At 41.4% G+C, this 17,143-nt stretch overlaps 1 protein-coding gene across 1 annotated transcript in view; it reads left to right on the plus strand.

Annotated features, from left to right (window-relative positions):
- The window catches only part of Glb1l3 (galactosidase beta 1 like 3), a 42,435-nt gene extending 40,403 nt beyond the window's left edge, over positions 1-2,032 (plus strand). The window contains exons 19-20 of the mRNA XM_052189670.1: positions 1,662-1,778; positions 1,907-2,032. Of these exons, the coding sequence (XP_052045630.1) occupies positions 1,662-1,778; positions 1,907-2,032 (243 nt within the window). The remainder of the gene's footprint in view (positions 1-1,661; positions 1,779-1,906) is intronic.
- The last annotated feature ends 15,111 nt before the right edge of the window (positions 2,033-17,143 follow it).

Here is a 17,143-nt window from a genome sequence, read left to right on the forward strand (position 1 = left end):
AATTCATGCCTTCTTTTTAACTATTGAATATATATATTCATATAGTCATACATTCATAAATGTAACCCGCTCAGTCTATATATTATTTGTATGTATATAATCTCAGGGAATGACAACTTAGTATTTTTATATGCATTTTAATTAAATAACTAATTTATATATGTTAGACCCTATATGGGAGCATTCATTAGTGGCTTGGCTTCTTGGGTTTACCAAAGCTTTGATTATCTTGTTTGTCCTTGTTTAAGTAAACCAGTCTTTCAGCTGGTTTTATAAAGGCTTTGCAATGAATACAACATTGGAATCACATAGAACTTTGCTCCTAAGTGCACTGTCACTTAGCTGCTAGCATATTAATGCTTCTTGTGAATGAATTATTTTTATCTCACCCTGTTTAAGGCTATAGTCCCTTAGAGTCCAAACCCAGAGGGCACACTGTCTGATGAGTTTCCTCCACAGCTGTATCTTTACCCTTTGGGAGGCCAAGAAATACCCTTTTAGGTTCTCAGCAGCTCCCCCAGAGTAAGATGTCTCCTTATCTTTTCGTTTTTCTGCTCTAAATATTTTTTCTATAACCATTTGATGTAGTCAGTAGATTATAAGAGTTTATGTTTAGCCCGGAGTGATGGTGTAGCTGTTAAAAGCAATGGGTGCTCTTCCAGAGGATCTGGGTTCAATTTTAGTCCTCATATAGTAGCTCACAACTGTCTACTCCAGTACCAAATGATCTGATGCGTTCTTCTGGCCTCATCTAGAACCAGGCATGCAGGGGACAGACACAAACACTGAGGCAAAGTACTCAGACCTATACAAATAAATAATCCACACATCAAATGAGGTACAAGAAGAAAGGAAGAGTGGCCCCCTGTTCTGGAAACTCAGTGAAGCAGTATTTGGCAAAACCAGAACGGGGAAGTGGGAAAAGGTGGGTGGGAGGACAGGGGGAGAGAAGGGGGCTTGTGGGACTTTCGGGGAGTGGGGGGTTAGAAAAGGGGAAATCATTTGAAATGTAAATAAAAAATATATCGAATAAAAAATGTAAAAGTTCAGGCATTAAAAAAAAATAAACTCAAGTTCAGAAAAAAAAAAAGAATATAATTAAAAAGGCCATGTAGTTTTGCCTATCATTGTGAGTAATACTGTTCATCTATTTACCTTGTTCTTATTTGGGAAACTAAAATCCCTGCTTTTAAAATGTAACACACACGCCTGGAGAGATGACTCAGTGGTTCAGAGCACTGACTCCTCTTCCAGAGTTCCTGAGTTCAAATCCCAGCAACCACATACATGGTGGCTCACAACCATCCATAATGAGATCTGACGCCCTCTTCTGCTGTGTCTAAGGACAGCTACAGTGTACTTGCAGATAATAATAAATAAATAAATCTTTATTTTTTTTTTAAAAAAAAGAATATATTAAAAATGTAGCACACGTCAGTCAGTAGGACTCTGCATCTCCAGGCAAGGATTGGCTCCGTTGTCTTCCTTCTTATTCTCAGACTGTGTGAGACGTTCTTGATGCTTTGCCTTGTAAGTTGTTTTCTGACTCAGCATCACTGGGATCCTTAATCTCCCTCTGGTTTTCGCTCTTGCTCTACAATGCTCTGCTCTCACTCTATGTTCCCATGTCTCAACCCTTCCCGCTCCCCCATGCCTTTCAGAACTGGCATTATGGGTTTGTGTTCATCAATGGACGTAATCTTGGGAGATATTGGGATATTGGACCTCAGAGCACACTGTACCTTCCTGGTCCCTGGCTTCATCCAGAAGACAACGAGGTGAGTTACCCAACCCTGCCTCAAGGTGTCACAAACTGTTAGGTGGAGCTTCGTCCTCCGGATCCAGGGCTTTCTTCATCCTGTACAGTTGATTGGCGATTCTCACTGCCAGTTTTCTTTCCTCCCAGGTCATCGTGTTTGAGAAGATAGAAAAGGGTTTTTACATCCAGACAAGAAAGAAACCCCAGCTGCAAAAGTGCTTCAAAACAGGTCCTGGATTGCCGGATGCTTCTGGTGTTTCCTCTGAATGTTGATTACTGCTAAGAATATTGAGCATAGTACTGCTTGCAGAAAAATATGAAAATAACCTAAATATCCAGAGAAATTGCTACATAGCTCATACTATCCATTTAATTACTATCTTTAGGCTATAAACTTCAAAATCTTTAATAAATGAATTTATCTAGCTAAATGCTTAATTCTTAGTAGGTTCTTATTTTCTGTCAAGCTATACCTTTAGAAAGACACAAAATAAAAACAAATTTAACGTCTGCTTTCTCATGCTCAGTTGGGAGGAAAAGAATTATCTTTAATACAGGAGAAATTAAGCATGCTGGCCTTTCTTTGCTAAAGAGAGTCTTGAATGGTGACTTGTAAATGCATGGTCTTTGTGTGTTTGTGTGTGTGTGTGTGTGTGTGTGTGTGCTAGAGGAGGAGGTAACATAGGTTAACATCTTTAGGCATTACCCTGTCCTGTTTGTCTTCAAGGTGATCTCTTGGGTGACCTTCAAAGATCACGTAGCAATTTGGTTTGGTTCAGATCTATTCGACAGCAAAGCCTGGCAATGAGTCCCTTAGGATTTATTCCTTCTTGGTTTTTTTTTGGGGGGGGTATAGGGGGCCTCTTACTTGTAGTGGACAGGGATCAATGAGATCAGCCTACCTTCATGAAAAATCTAACCAATCTTCTCAAATCACACCATTTGAAGCCTAACACAATCTCTCATATTAAGAATATACTAGCCCAATTTCCAACAGTTAATGCTTTACAAGACATTCTTACCTTGTTTATTACAGTGCTCATGGGCTTTAAACAATATGAGTACGTAAGTCAGATGTCTGAGGAAGGAATACTCTGCATCCTTTTACATATACTAATTTTGATCATTAAATTCTTACTTCGTTTCAATAAAAATAGAAATACAGAAAAATGACCCTGATCAAGTAGTCTTCTCTTTTTTTTTTTTAAAACTCTCTCTGTGTGTGTGTGTTTGTATACATGTACATTTGAGAATAAACATCTTCAGAGAGCAGGGATGCTGTACTCCCCTAGAGCTTTTGTTGCAGGGGTTTTGAGCCACCCTGCATGGGGTCTAGAGAGTGGAAGTTGGTGTCTTATTGAAATCATTTACCAAAACCTCAGTACGGGAGGGTAGGGGAGAGAGAAGGACACAGTTCCTCATAACAGGAGTGTCATACATATGTAACCGAATCCCATCTCTCAAAAGGCCGTTTCTTCAATTTTATCCTTTATTGGTCACATTTTTCTTTCAAATACTACATTTTATTTTGGTTGTTTTTTTTCCCCTCCTTCAAAGTCTGAGTAGTATGAAAGAATAATAAATATGCCTTTTCACTAAACAGTTGCAAATGTATAATTCAGACGTTACAGGGCCATTTGCATGCTGGTAAAATCCCATTGGGTTTGAATGATTCGGTACTATATGTGATGTCAGGGCACAGAGGAAACTAAAACACTTCATATGTCACATGTCAGATTCAGCTCTTCAGTCTGGTGACAAGCAGTCCTACGCTCTCTCTCTCTTCAACACTCACTAGCATGGTTCTATATGTGAACATGCTGCCTCCTGTAAAGTCATGTATCATTGCTATTCCAAGCTAGACCTGAAACTTCCAAACCAGACAACTAGACCGAATAGGTAAACAGAAGGGCCATTTTCTTTCAAGACCTTAATCCTAATAGCTATGAAGCCGATTTAGTGACACGACTCAAAACTTTGAATGGTTATGACAAATATTAGGTCCAACCCCAAGAAGGCCCACAGAGCCAGCTAACCCAGGCCCATGGGAGCTCACAGAGACTGGGCCACTAAACGGGGAGCATGCAGGGGCTGGACCTAGGCCCCCTGTACATTTATCACAAATGTGCAGCTTGTTCTTCATGTTGGAGACATGCTTCTTCAAGTGAAGCACGGGCTGTCTCTGTCTCTGTCCCCTGACATTGGATCCCCTTCCCCCTACCTGGACTGCCTGGTTGGGACTCAGTGGGAGAGGTTGTGTTTAGTCCTGCCGGGACTGGATGACGGACGGTGGGATGATACCCAAGGCGGGACTCTCTCCTTCTCTAAGGAGAAGAGGAGGATCAATGGAGGAGAGATTCATAAGAGTGGGTCTGGGAGGTAAGAAAGGAGGGGACTGTGATCAGTATATAAAGTGAATAAGAATGTAATTTTTTTTTCTGAGACAGGGTTTCAAGAATGTAAATTATTGGAGAAAAAAAACCACAAAAAAGCCAAACCAAACCAAAAAACAAATATTAGGTCCAATTTACATATTCCACCCCTCCTCTTTTTTCTGTCACATACTTGGAAGAACACAGAGTAGAATCCAGCATTGCTTTTCCAAACCACCATGAAAGTCTAACTGAGTCAGCGGGATTAATCATTAGCATGGAGCAATAGATTTGGGCTCAGAGTATAGAGATGTCTTCCACTTTCTTTTTCCTCTATAATAAAAATCTTGTCTTAGGTACTTCGTAAAGAATACAGGCTTCTCTATCTCAGACTTCGAAAATTCGAGAGCATGGATCGACCACCTGCTCAACATATCCGATGGTACAGTGGGAGTCAGGCGAGAAGGAGAGGCCAGGTCGTGAGGTGGGAAGCAACAGGGGTTCAGGAGCTGGGCTTGCTGTTGAAGCAACAAGAAGTGAACTTGGAGAACTGGATGTGCCCCTTCTGAGGGCAGCAACCCTAAGGACTCAATTACTTTCTGCTAATAGTGAAGAAAATTTTATTGATGAGACAATTTCAAAATCAATTTCCTAAAAAATGTTGTCATATATATATATATATATATATATATATATATATATATATGCTCCATAGCAGAAACAAACAAAAGAAATATTTTACATTGAGAAAAACTTATACTACTTTAAAAATTGTGGTATGATTTATATATACGAATATATGTTTATGAAGTACAAACCCTTTTGAAAATTCTAAGTGGTAAAAAAAATTTTAAAAATAACACCATTTGTTTTTTTTTTTTTTCACTGTGGGACAAAATATCTGAGCAAAACAACTTAGGAAAGAAAGGGTTTGTTTTGCCTCACAGTTTGAAGATGATGTCCCTCATGATGAATGTCGTGCTGGTGGGAGCATAAGGTACCCGCCTAAGTCGTATCCACAGTTGAGAAGGAGAGAGAGTAAATGTTGGCTCTCACTGTGCTGCCTTCTTCGTTTTTTTCAGCCCAGGACCCCAGCCCATGGACTCGTGTCATCCACAGTTGGGGTGCGTTTTCCCACACCAGTTAACCCAGTCTAGAAATTTTCTGAGACACACTCATGGGGTTGTCTGCTAGTGATTCTGGATCCTGTCCGTATTATTTATAATAAACGCTATCTGATTCCAGCATATTTTCCTCACAACAAAAAGAAATCCTTCTGCCTTTAGCACTCACTCTTCACCACCACCGCCCATAGTCAGCATTTTCTGGCAGCCACCCTTCGCCTTTTGTGTCTTTGGGATGGACTATGGTGAAAATTTTGTGTTTCTATGGGTCTTTCATTTGGCTTTTATCATTTACATTTCTTTGTGTGTATATGTGTGTGTGTGTGGGGGGGGGGGTCCGAAGACAACTTTCAGGAATAAGTGTGCTCTTTCTATCATGTGGGTCTGGGAATCACACTCACAGCTCTGCTAGGTACTTTTCTGTTGCTGTAATAAAACACCATGGCTAAAAACAACGTAGAGGAGACAAGAATTGCTGTGGCTTATGGTTCCAGAGGAGATCCAGTCCACCATGGTGGCAAAGGCAGGCATGATTGAGGGAGTAGGAAGCTGGATAATCACATTTCCTCTGCACAGGAGGGGAGGGGGAAGGGGGAGGGAGAGGGGGAAGGGAAAGGGGGAGGAAACTTGGGAGAGAGGACAGGGGAGAGGGAACAGGGGACAGGGGACAGGGGAGAGGAGACAGGGGAGAGAGAGAAGGGAGAGAGAGAGAGAGAGAGAGAGAGAGAGAGAGAGAGAGAGAGAGAGAGAGAGAGAGAGAGAGAACAGGAAGTGAGGGGAGGCTATAAACCCTCAAAACCTATTTACAACGACAAACTTCCTCCTGAAGCATACATAACTTTCCCAAACAGTGCCACTAATTGGGGATCAGGTATTCAAATATGTGAACCTATGAGCTTGGCAAAAGGTACCCTTACCCACTGGGCCCTTTCACCGACCAAATTTTATCAGTGTTGTAGAAGTACAAATTTTATCAGGATGTAGAAGTACTTTAATCGTTTTGGAGTGGAATGACATTCCATTGTTGGGATGTCTATTTTGTCTACATATTTATCATTTGGTATGCATTTGATTGACTTCCACTTTTGATAACATGAATAATATGCTATGACCATTTGTGCACATGTTTTGGTGTGAATGTATGCTTTTAGTTTCCCTGGATATATGCTTTGAAGAGGAAATACTAGTTATATGGTAATTGCGTGTGTAAAACTTTTACCCATTGTTGGAAATGGAACCCTGGCACCACACACGCTAGAGCGGTGCTCTGTCAGTGAGTTACACTTTCAGTAGCTCCTTCCTGTGCTCAAGTGCTAAAGGAAAACCCACACTGTTTCTAGGGTATCTGTATCATTATCCGTCCCTCCCCCATCATGGGCACAAAGGGTCCAGCTTCTACATCTTCTCAACAGAACTTGTTTATAAGTTCTAGCCTTTATTTTCTATTGTTAGGGATCAAATCCAGAGTCTCACATGTGCTAGGCAAGCGCTTTACCGCTGAATTATGCTCTTATCTCTAACTTTGGATTGTGCTTGTAGTCACCAGTTGATAGGAAATAGTATTTCTTTGTGGTTTCATTGGTTTACCCCTAAAGTATTGCTTTCGTACATATCAAATCTAAAAATGTAGCCCTTGGGTAGCAATGGGTTTCCAGATAGCCATTCTTTGTGAAGGTAGCGCCTCTGAAATTTCATGTGCACAGCATCTGAGACTGAGACTGACACAGACAGGAAGCACTTCTGCTCATGGCAGGTCTGTGTGCTTACTTCCTCAATTTCAGCAAATCACTGAGTGCTTGGGAAGTGTCCTCTGTACAGTACGACAGTGTGCTTCCTCTCCCTGAGGCCTTTTCAAAACTGTGGATTAGTTGTTATGCAACCTTTAAAGCATCAAAAAGGGGAAGGGAGGGAAAGAATGTTACAGGTTACATACTTTTCTAGGTGAAAAAAATTTTTTACCTTAACCATATGGAGGTCATGTTGCAATGTGGAGGTGAAGATTCTGAGGAAAGCACCTAGACTTATATTGTAATTCCTTAAGCACTTATGACCTCTACCGTGTTTGTTTTTTTCTGGCTACAAGTGCACAGTAACTTTATTTCCTAAGTTGTCATTATAAATATTTCGTAGTTCTCTGCCAGGTGGTAGCTCATCCCTGTAAACCCAGTATACGGAGTACGTAGGAGGTGAGGTAGGAGGTGAGGCTGGGGGAGGACAAACTTTGACTACATAGAAAGATGTTTCTTCCCAAAAGCAAACAAACATGAAAAGTTACTTCCTGGTGCCAGATGAAAAGAATTAATGACAACAAGAGAGTGCAGAATAAGTTCTGTTAACTCATCATTAGTCCATGCTCTGCAGGACAAACCTTGCTTCTACATGTTCAAACACCTTACATAAATATATATATAGTGACTTCTGGATAAACCCAAGTGAAAAATACTTTATTAGCCTATTTTATAGGAGGTTCTTAATTTTGAAAGCCTTTCAGGAGCAAACCTCTACTGAAGACAGAATCTGGGGATTTCTCTGATAAACTTTATCAGCTTACCTTTTTTTTCCTCTTCAGTTTAGGCTTTATATACTTAAAGTTATAGGAAATGATTGTTTCTCTGACACATGTTGGTGGGAATAAGGATGTTTGGTCTCTGGCTAATGCTCCATCTTTTTCATACACAGTATATTATTTGTATTCTTTATTCTAGCAGTATGTAGAATAGTTTGTCATAAATACAGCTGCATACAACTTTGAAGGTTCTTTTCCTCATACAAGTTAGCAAAAATTCCTAAGTAAATAGTTTTTTTTCCTGAATTCTCATGAATGGAGCAAAACTCAGTTTGTAAACATTCTGCTCAATACCATGAGTGGTGTGTTATTCAGCTTTTGGTCATGTCAATGAAATGTCAGGGATGGCTAGCTTTATAAAGAATAGATATATTAAGCTTGCGGTCTCGGGGGTTCAGATGGCCTTAACAGAGGCTCTGCAGATATCTTTGGCATGCAGAGAGTGTTCTAGTAGTAGATGAGAGATTATATCTTAGAATGGAGCAAAGATAAAACCCACCCTCCTCTTGAGATCTGTCCTACTATGACATATTCCCAAAGACCCAAGGACATCCCACTAGGCCCTTGATCTCAGAGATTGTAGCATCTCCCAATAGCACCACTCTGGGGAATGAGCCTTTGATGTATAGATCTTTGGGACGTTACCTATAGCAAGTGGATTGCAGTAGAAACTTCTAGTTTCCTTGGAAAGTTAGTTATATCAAATGATATTTTGCTGGGGCACACAGGTGAAGGATGTATTATTGCTAAAGCAAACACATGAAAGAATGTTTTCTTGAAGTTTTCACATGAGGGAAAGGATATTTTGATATAGCAAACAGGACCTGGGATGAAAACTCTTTCATAAATATAACCCCACAGACAGTGGAGGATGAGCACTGAACATTGGTTTGTTTTTGCTCTGCCTTGCCATTCTTCTATAAGGACACATATGTTTTGGTTCACCTTGCATAGCTTGGTGAGCTCAACTTTAATAATGCCATCATTGAAAGAAATTACCCCCAAGAACTGCTTGTGAGGTTTCTGTGTCACATCAGTGGCCTTGCCTAAGGCTATTTGGTAAGTTTGGTGGTTTCCTCAGGATTGAACTACAATTGCTGGTTTGTGCCTGGTGTCTGCCTGCCAAGAGAATTAGACTGTAGCTGCCAGTTCACGTGTGGTATCAGCCTAGAGGACTTGTCTGCAGCTGCTGAGCTGTGTTTGGTGTTCGCTACAGGACTGAACTGCTGAGAAAGAAGATTGGGCTCGCTCCTAAAGAACTATTATTGAACAGCTCCACTTCTGCCACATCCTAATAACTTTTCTCTTCCACTACCTCTATGGGGCTAGAGGAAAGGTTGAACCCTTATTAAAAGTAGGTTGCAAAAAATTTATGCTTACAGTGGATAAAATCTATTGTGGCAGGAAAGACATGGCAGCAGGCATGTAAGGCATGACAGCAGGGGCAAGAGCTGACTGGTCACACTGCATCCACATTAAAAAAGCTGACAATAGTTTTAGCTATCCTGGGTTTTTTGTTATTCCAGATGAATTTGAGGATTGCTCTTTCTAACTCTGTGAAGAATTGAGTTGGGATTTTGATGGGTATTGCACTGAATCTGTGTATTGCTTTTGGCAAAATGGCCATTTTAACTATATTAATCCTGCCGATCCATGAGCATGGGAGGTTTTTCCATTTCTTGAGGTCTTCTTCCATTTCCTTCTTCATAGTCTTGAAGTTCTTGTCATACAGATCTTTCACATGTTTGGTAAGAGTCACCCCAAGGTACTTTATACTGTCTGTGGCTATTGTGAAGGGGGTCATTTCCCTAATTTCTTTCTCAGCCTGCTTATCCTTTGAGTATAGGAAGGCTACTGATTTGCTTGAGTTGATTTTATAACCTGCCACTTTGCTGAAGTTGTTTATCAGCTGTAGGAGTTCTCTAGTGGAGTTTTTTGGGTCACTTAGGTAGACTATCATATCATCTGCAAATAATGATAGTTTGACTTCTTCCTTTCCAATTTGTATCCCTTTGACCTTCTTATGTTGTCTAATTGCCCGAGCTAGTACCTCAAGTAATAAAAGAAATTCTGGGGGTATCAGTATCCCTGACCTCAAGCAATACTGCAGAACAATAGTGTTAAAAACTGCATGGTATTGGTACAGTGACAGGCAGTTGGATTAATGGAACAGGATTGAAGATCCAGAAATGAACCCACACACCTATGGCCACTTGATCCTCGACAAAGGGGCTGAAAACATCCAATGGAAAAAAGATAGCCTTTTAAAACAAATGGTGCTGGTTCAACTGGAGGTCAGCATACAGAAGAATGGGAATTGATCCATCCTTGTCTCCTTGTACTAAGCTCAAATCCAAATGGATCAAGGACCTCCACATAAAGCCAGACACTGTGAAGCTAATAGAAAAGAAACTGGGGAAGACCCTTGAGGACATTGGTACAGGGGGAAAGTTTCTGAACAGATCACCAATAGGGTATGCTCTAAGATCAAGAATTGACAAATGGGACCTCATAAAATTACAAAGTTTTTGTAAATCAAAGGACACCATCAAGAGGACAAATCGGCAACCAACAAATTGGGAAAAGATCTTCACCAACCCTACATCAGATAGAGGGCTAATATCCAAGATATATAAAGAACTCAAGAAGTTAGACTCCAGAAAACCAAATAACCCTATTAAAAAATGGAGTACAGAGTTAAACAAAGAATTTTCACCTGAAGAACTTCAGATGGTGGAGAAGCATCTTAAAAAATGCTCAACTTCATTAGTCATTAGGGAAATGCAAATCAAAACAACCCTGAGATTTCACCTTACACTAGTCAGAATGGCTAAGATTAAAAATTCAGGAGACAGCAGATGTTGGCCAGGATGTGGAGAAAGAGGAACACTCCTCCACTGCTGGTGGGGTTGCAAATTGGTACAACCACTCTGGAAATCAGTCTGGCTGTTCCTCAGAAAACTGGGCACCTCACTTCCAGAAGATCCTGCTATACCACTCCTGGGCATATACCCAGAAGATTCCCCAGCATGTAATAAGGATACATGTTCCACTATGTTCATAGCAGCCCTATTTATAATTGCCAGAAGCTGGAAAGAACCCAGGTATCCCTCAACAGAAGAGTGGATGCAAAAAAAATGTGGTATATATACACAATGGAGTACTATTCAGCCATTAGAACAGTGAATTCATGAAATTCTTAGGCAAATGGATGGAGCTAGAGAACATCATACTAAATGAGGTAACCCAGTCTCAAAAGATGAATCATGGTATGCACTCACTAATAAGTGGTTATTAACCTAGAAAACTGGAATACCCAAAACATAATCCACACATCAAATGAGGTACAAGAAGAACGGAGGAGTGGCCCCTGGTTCTGGAAAGACTCAGTGAAGCAGTATTCGGCAAAACCAGAATGGGGAAGTGGGAAGGGGTGGGTGGGAGGACAGGGGAAGAGAAGGGGGCTTACGGGACTTTCGGGGAGTGGGGGGTCTAGAAAAGGAGAAATCATTTGAAATGTAAATAAAAATATATCGAATAAGAAACACACACACACACACACACACACACACACACACACACACACACACACACACACAAAAGCTGACAATAAATAAGAAGTGGAGTCATAAAATCCAAGCCTTGCCAGGTATTATGGCACTCATCTTTAATCCCAGCACTTTAGAGGCAGGGACAGGTAGATCTCTGTGAGTTCAAGACCAGCCTGGTCTCCATAATAAGTTTCAGACCAGCTAGGGCTATGAGTAGAGACCCTGCCTTAAAACAAAAGAAAAAACCAAAGAGCCATCAAGGCCTGCCCCTCGTTGTTCACTTTCTCTAGAAAGGCTTGACCTTGTAAAGATCACAAAACCTCCTCAGATTGTGCCACCAGCTTAGCCCCAAGTGTTCAGATATAAGCCTAAACCTCACATTTCATATTTAAACCACAACAGTCCATCTGTTTTCCTCTGCGCTTAATTATGAGAATCCCTTTTAATAAGAATTGTTCTGGAAATTGCATTAATTGTTTTCATAATAACCAAAACCATTGTTTTATTTCACTCTGGCTGCCCAATAAAACTTGCACATTTCACTTTATTTTTCATCTCTCATGCGCCCCTGTATTTGAAAGCGATTATTTAGATATTAGCAAAAACTTCAATGATATGCCTAGTTGTCAGTCGTGGCCAAGGTACGCTGTGCATTTGAGGTAACCTAAGTATCTCTCTTATCACTCAACATACAGCAATGTCCTAAATCATCCTATGTACTCCCTGGGAAGCCCCTGCCTTTGGTTGGTAACTACGTCCCTCTACCTTGCCTCCTCAGAGGTGTAGCCCTAATTCCTCTGTCCTCCATCACTGATTTTTACTATCTTCTGAGCAAGGTCACTGACAGCCTATGTGTTCCATCTGCATTTTCTCCATAAAGAGAAATGAGCACAGGGCGCTTCTCTTGAGACACCCCACCCCCACCTCCATCCTCTCCTACCATGGCGTTTATCTGATCCCCTTTCTGGTACGGATCCTTAAATAAGTTCTCTATGTTTGCCATCTGCCTTTGTTATTTTCCTGCTGCTTGGGGGCAGGAATGGTTTGTTCTGACTCACGGATTGAGGACATAGTCCATTGTAGCAGTGAGGTCAAGGGAACATGAACGTGAGATGTCTGGTCACACGACATCTGCAGTTAGGACGATAAGAGTGACAAATGCTGGTACTCAGAGACCTTACTTCTTTTTAGGCGGTCTAGGATCCCAGCCCAAGGAGTGGAGCCTTTTACTTTTAGAGAGGAGCTTCCTACCTCAGTGAACCTAATCAAGGCAATCCTGCACTAACCTCATCAAGACACTCCCTCACAGCTATCTGTCAGGTTGACAACTCACCCTGTCACGTAATTTTAAGGTCATCATCATCATCATCATCATCATCATCATCATCATCATCATCTGTTATATGTGCATGGTGCTGAGGCTCAACCTTGGATCCTTTCTAGGCAGATTCTCTACCAGTATACTAGATTTCCAAACTCTTTAGATGTCTTTATTTTGAGCTGCCCATGCTTACCTGGAATTCACTGTGCATATCTGATCAACATAGATTGGTTAAGCTTACCGGTATCTGATGCATTCTACATACTTTGTTCATTATCAGCAACTGTCATAGTTTATCGCTGCCTCCGCCTGGGACACTTTTCTGAGTACCTTTCGAAATACCCCACCGTGGGGCAAGTGGAGCTGTACTACAAGACAGAAAAACTGGCAAGGTTGAAGCAAGTTCGGAAGCCTTGTAACTCTCGTAACTGAGAACGATAGAACTAGTGATAGAACTAGTTCCCGACCAGGCTCCTGTCCTGGTCATGGTAGCATGAAAACCTAGAGTTCTTCCTGCTAATGAGGTATCTAGATAGTGTTTAGCCAATAAGCTTTCCTTCCTGGGCATCTCTTCCTGAAAAAGGTATTTAATCTCTGGTTTACCCTGAGGAGGATGTATGCGTTATCATCCACTGTGAATAAAAGTTTGGACAAGCAAGTATTGTCTCCTTCACCAAGGACCTGGGCGTGGGGGTGAGTGCCGGCGGGCGGGCGGGCTTCATCACAAGGAGCAGTGCCTAAGTCCCCTGCAGAGGGCTTCCCTTCCAGCCACTCCTTACTGTGGCATTAAGGAACTAAGAGGGATTCAGCCCTGTCCCAGCATCACTGCAGGCCCGTGGACCCTCACAGTCCCCAGCAGCAATTGCGTACACAGGAGTTCGAGAACCACCGCCTCAGGAGTGTGAGAACCACCGCCTCCATCCCACAGCTTCTCACCTGGGAAAACACAGGCTGGGACCCGGACCCCCCTGCACCCCCAACACACCCCATACCCTTGCCATACCCTTGCCATCTTAGACTGTTTTCCTGCCTTCCTTGAGAGTTCATCAAGCGTTCTGACACTCCAGCCGGGCAGAAATGCAGATTAACACCCCACTTTGTGACTTCTCTCATTTCACAGGGAGGGGCTGCTGCCCCATGAATTCCTCTTCTTTCCTTATTAGGTGTACCAGAAGTTGTACTTGGTCCTCTCTATCTGTCATGCTTAGTTCACTGGTGATGTTAATCAAAGCATTATTTTGTAAAACCCCTAATTGGTGCCTTTGTGCTAGACTCTTCTGTGTTTAACACTCTACTCGAGTTTATATTGGGCACCACTTGTATGTCTCCCACACAGTGCAAACTCTGTAATCGAAAGCCTGGTTCCTCATATCCCCCAGTAAATTCATTCTCCTCATTGCCTTCCTGTCTCAAGCAGTGACAACTCTGGTTCTTACAGCTTCTCAAGTTTAATATGTTAGCATCATTTATAGTTTTCTTTATTTCTTATTCCACAAATAATGCATAGATTTAGAAATACCCTTATCATTTCAAGCATTTCTAGACACCCAGCATGTCTCAGTGCTGCTACTGTCATTTTCCTCTTCTGAGCCAGTATCAGTTCTGATGATAATATCATTGGAATGTCTATATCAGGCAGATGGACGATAACGAACCTTGTTAAGGATTCAGACTCAGGACTAAGGTGCTATTGCATTCTTAGCCTTTGGGTGAATGGAGGTTAGACAAGCTTATAGCAGTTTCCACAAACTTAAATGGAAGTCATAGGGTATTAGGTCAGATAGGCAAGTTGATAAAAATGGCTGATGAAACAAAATTCAAGATTAACTTTGGCTCTTCCTGCTTAACAAACCATTTTTCCATATTCACGTCATTCTGCTCAATCAAAGGCCTGGTAGTCTACTCTCGAATATAGATGTGGCTTCTTTAGAGAACTGGAGTTCCATATTTACAATTATTTATTTAAGATGTTTTGTGACAGTAACGGAAGGTTGAACAACACACAGATCACACCTCTCCTCGCTTCAGCCCGAAGATTTATTTATTGTTGTATGTAAGTACACTGTAGCTGTCTTCAGATGCACCAGTAGAGGACGCATCACATCTCATAGTTGTGAGCCACTATGTGGTTGCTGGGATTTGAACTCAGGACCTTCAGAAGAGCAGTCAGTGCTCTTAACCACTGAGCCATCTCTCCAGCCCTGCTCCTGAGATTCTTAACCACAACGGCCAGAATGATCTTCTCAACTCATAATCAATGTCACGTCCAAACGATTTCTCTCTTAGCCCTCCCTAGCCTGACCTCTGCATCTCTCTGACCTCATCGTCTGCCTTTTGACATTGGCTTTCTCCTCTTTCACTGGCTTCCTTGACTTCCTTTGGACTAGAATGCCTGGTTCTGATCCTGTTCCAGTGCCAGGTACTGCTTGTTTGTGGCTCACAACCATCTATAGTAAGATCTGACGCCCTCTTCTGGTGTGTCTGAAGACAGCAACAGTGTACTTACATATAAAATAAATAAATCTTAAAAAATAAAAATATGTCACCTATTATTTTTTTTTCTGAGTTTGTGTGATGTAATCATAACATTTCCTACTTCCTTTTCTTCAGCCCTTCTTGTTCTCTTTCGATATCATGGCCTCTTTTGATCATTGTTGTTACACACACGCACATACACACACAGCCTGCTCAGTCTGTGTAACGCATGATGTATAAAACATATCTGTACGCATGTGTTTTCAGGCCTGACTGTTTCGTACTGGATAACCAATTGGTGAGCTCTTCCCTGGGGAAGACTGTTCCTCCCACTCTCGCATGCTTTAGCTGTCTATAGTTCTTTGTGTAGGACTGAGGTCTAATGAGCTTTCCACAGCCCTTATTGGCACTTTTTTTTTAAATGAGTTAGATCATGGTCACCCAGCTTTTCAAAGGCTGAGGTTGTGGATGACGGTGTTGGACTGTGAAGGCCACACACACCATTCTGAGTATCCCCTGGGTGTACACTGGCTCCTCCCAGTGCTGCCACCGCACTATCTGAACTTTGGAGGCTTCTTGCCTTTCGACTTAATTCTTTCCTTTTTTTTTTCCAGGACTGAAATTTTCATTTTAGGATTTCCTATTTCGTTTTTTGTCTTTGATTGTCCTGGTCCTAACTTATTTCCAGAATTTTCCTCATGTCCTTAATTTCATTCTCAAGAGCCCTGACACTTGCCACCATTACTAGACATGGCTCACATGAGTAGAATAATTTGTGGGCCAACCTCTGATACTTTGTTCGTGTAACCGATAGACTAGCTTTTAATCCGAGCTAAACCCAAATGTTTCCACCACAGTCGTAGCAAACATTAAGCTCTCTTCTGGTGCAGCAGTGTAGAAGATGTTCGGATTTTAGAGACCTGTTCGCTGATTTCAGACAGCACTACTTCCCTCTGTGGCTCGAAAGCAACGCTCCTGGACCTACGGCTACACTATTCTATGTAAAGCCTCAGTCTATCCTTCCTTATTCTGGCAGGGTATTCCCCTCCTCCTGTTTACTTGTTTTCATTTTCCCTCTCTCCAGTTTGCTACTTTACCAAGTATTTAGCTATGCTAGGAAAAAAAAAAAAAGAAAGACCCTTCTGGCCAAACTTTTTGTCTTTGTTTTTGGAACGGAAATTTCTCATTATTTGCCAGCTTTATGTATTTGTATAAAAATTCAGACCTGCAGCTTGGAAAGTTACTCTACAAATCACTGCTTTGAAACGCTGCCTGATGCTAGAATAAATGTCACCCAAATATCAGATGATGTTGCTGGGACATGGTTCTGCGCCAGATAACTACATTCAGCCCTTCCTTAAATGTAATAATTGTTTTATTTTATTATGTATAGTGTGTGTATGTGCATGCACATATGTGTGATTGTAGGTGCCAGTGGAGACCAGAAAATGGCACTGGAGTTCCTGGTACTGGAATTAAAGACTGGGTGAGCCACCAATGTGGACCCTAAGAAATGAATACAGGTCCTCTGCCGTTAATGGCTGAGCGACCTATCCAGCTCAAATGTTATTTATGACTCTTTTAAAAAGAAGAGTTGATCGCTTCTCGTCCTTTTGGCTAAGATCAAGTGTAGTAAAAATAAGAGTTGAATTTGCTAGGTGTCATGGCCTGAACTAGATCTGCAGAACCAAGAGCAGAATATTTTGGTCTTTATTTAGTGTTACTGAAACTTGAGCTACACTCAGCCCTCAAATAATCTTAAGAAAATTCTTCAATGTCCTGGCTTTTAACATGAGTTATTACTTCAAATCCACTTTTCTTTTCAAACGTTCAGTTATTTTAAAAGACTTTTTTTTTTCTTTTTCGTTTTTCATTCCCCTGCCAGGCACTCTTAATCCTTGCTTCATAATGTAATGCTGTGGGGAGTGACTTTCTCCCAGTTTGAATATTTAAAGATGCAGCAACACAGGCCCAA

The sequence above is a fragment of the Apodemus sylvaticus genome, chromosome 7 (assembly GCF_947179515.1).
Source record: "Apodemus sylvaticus chromosome 7, mApoSyl1.1, whole genome shotgun sequence".
Lineage (NCBI taxonomy): Eukaryota > Metazoa > Chordata > Mammalia > Rodentia > Muridae > Apodemus > Apodemus sylvaticus.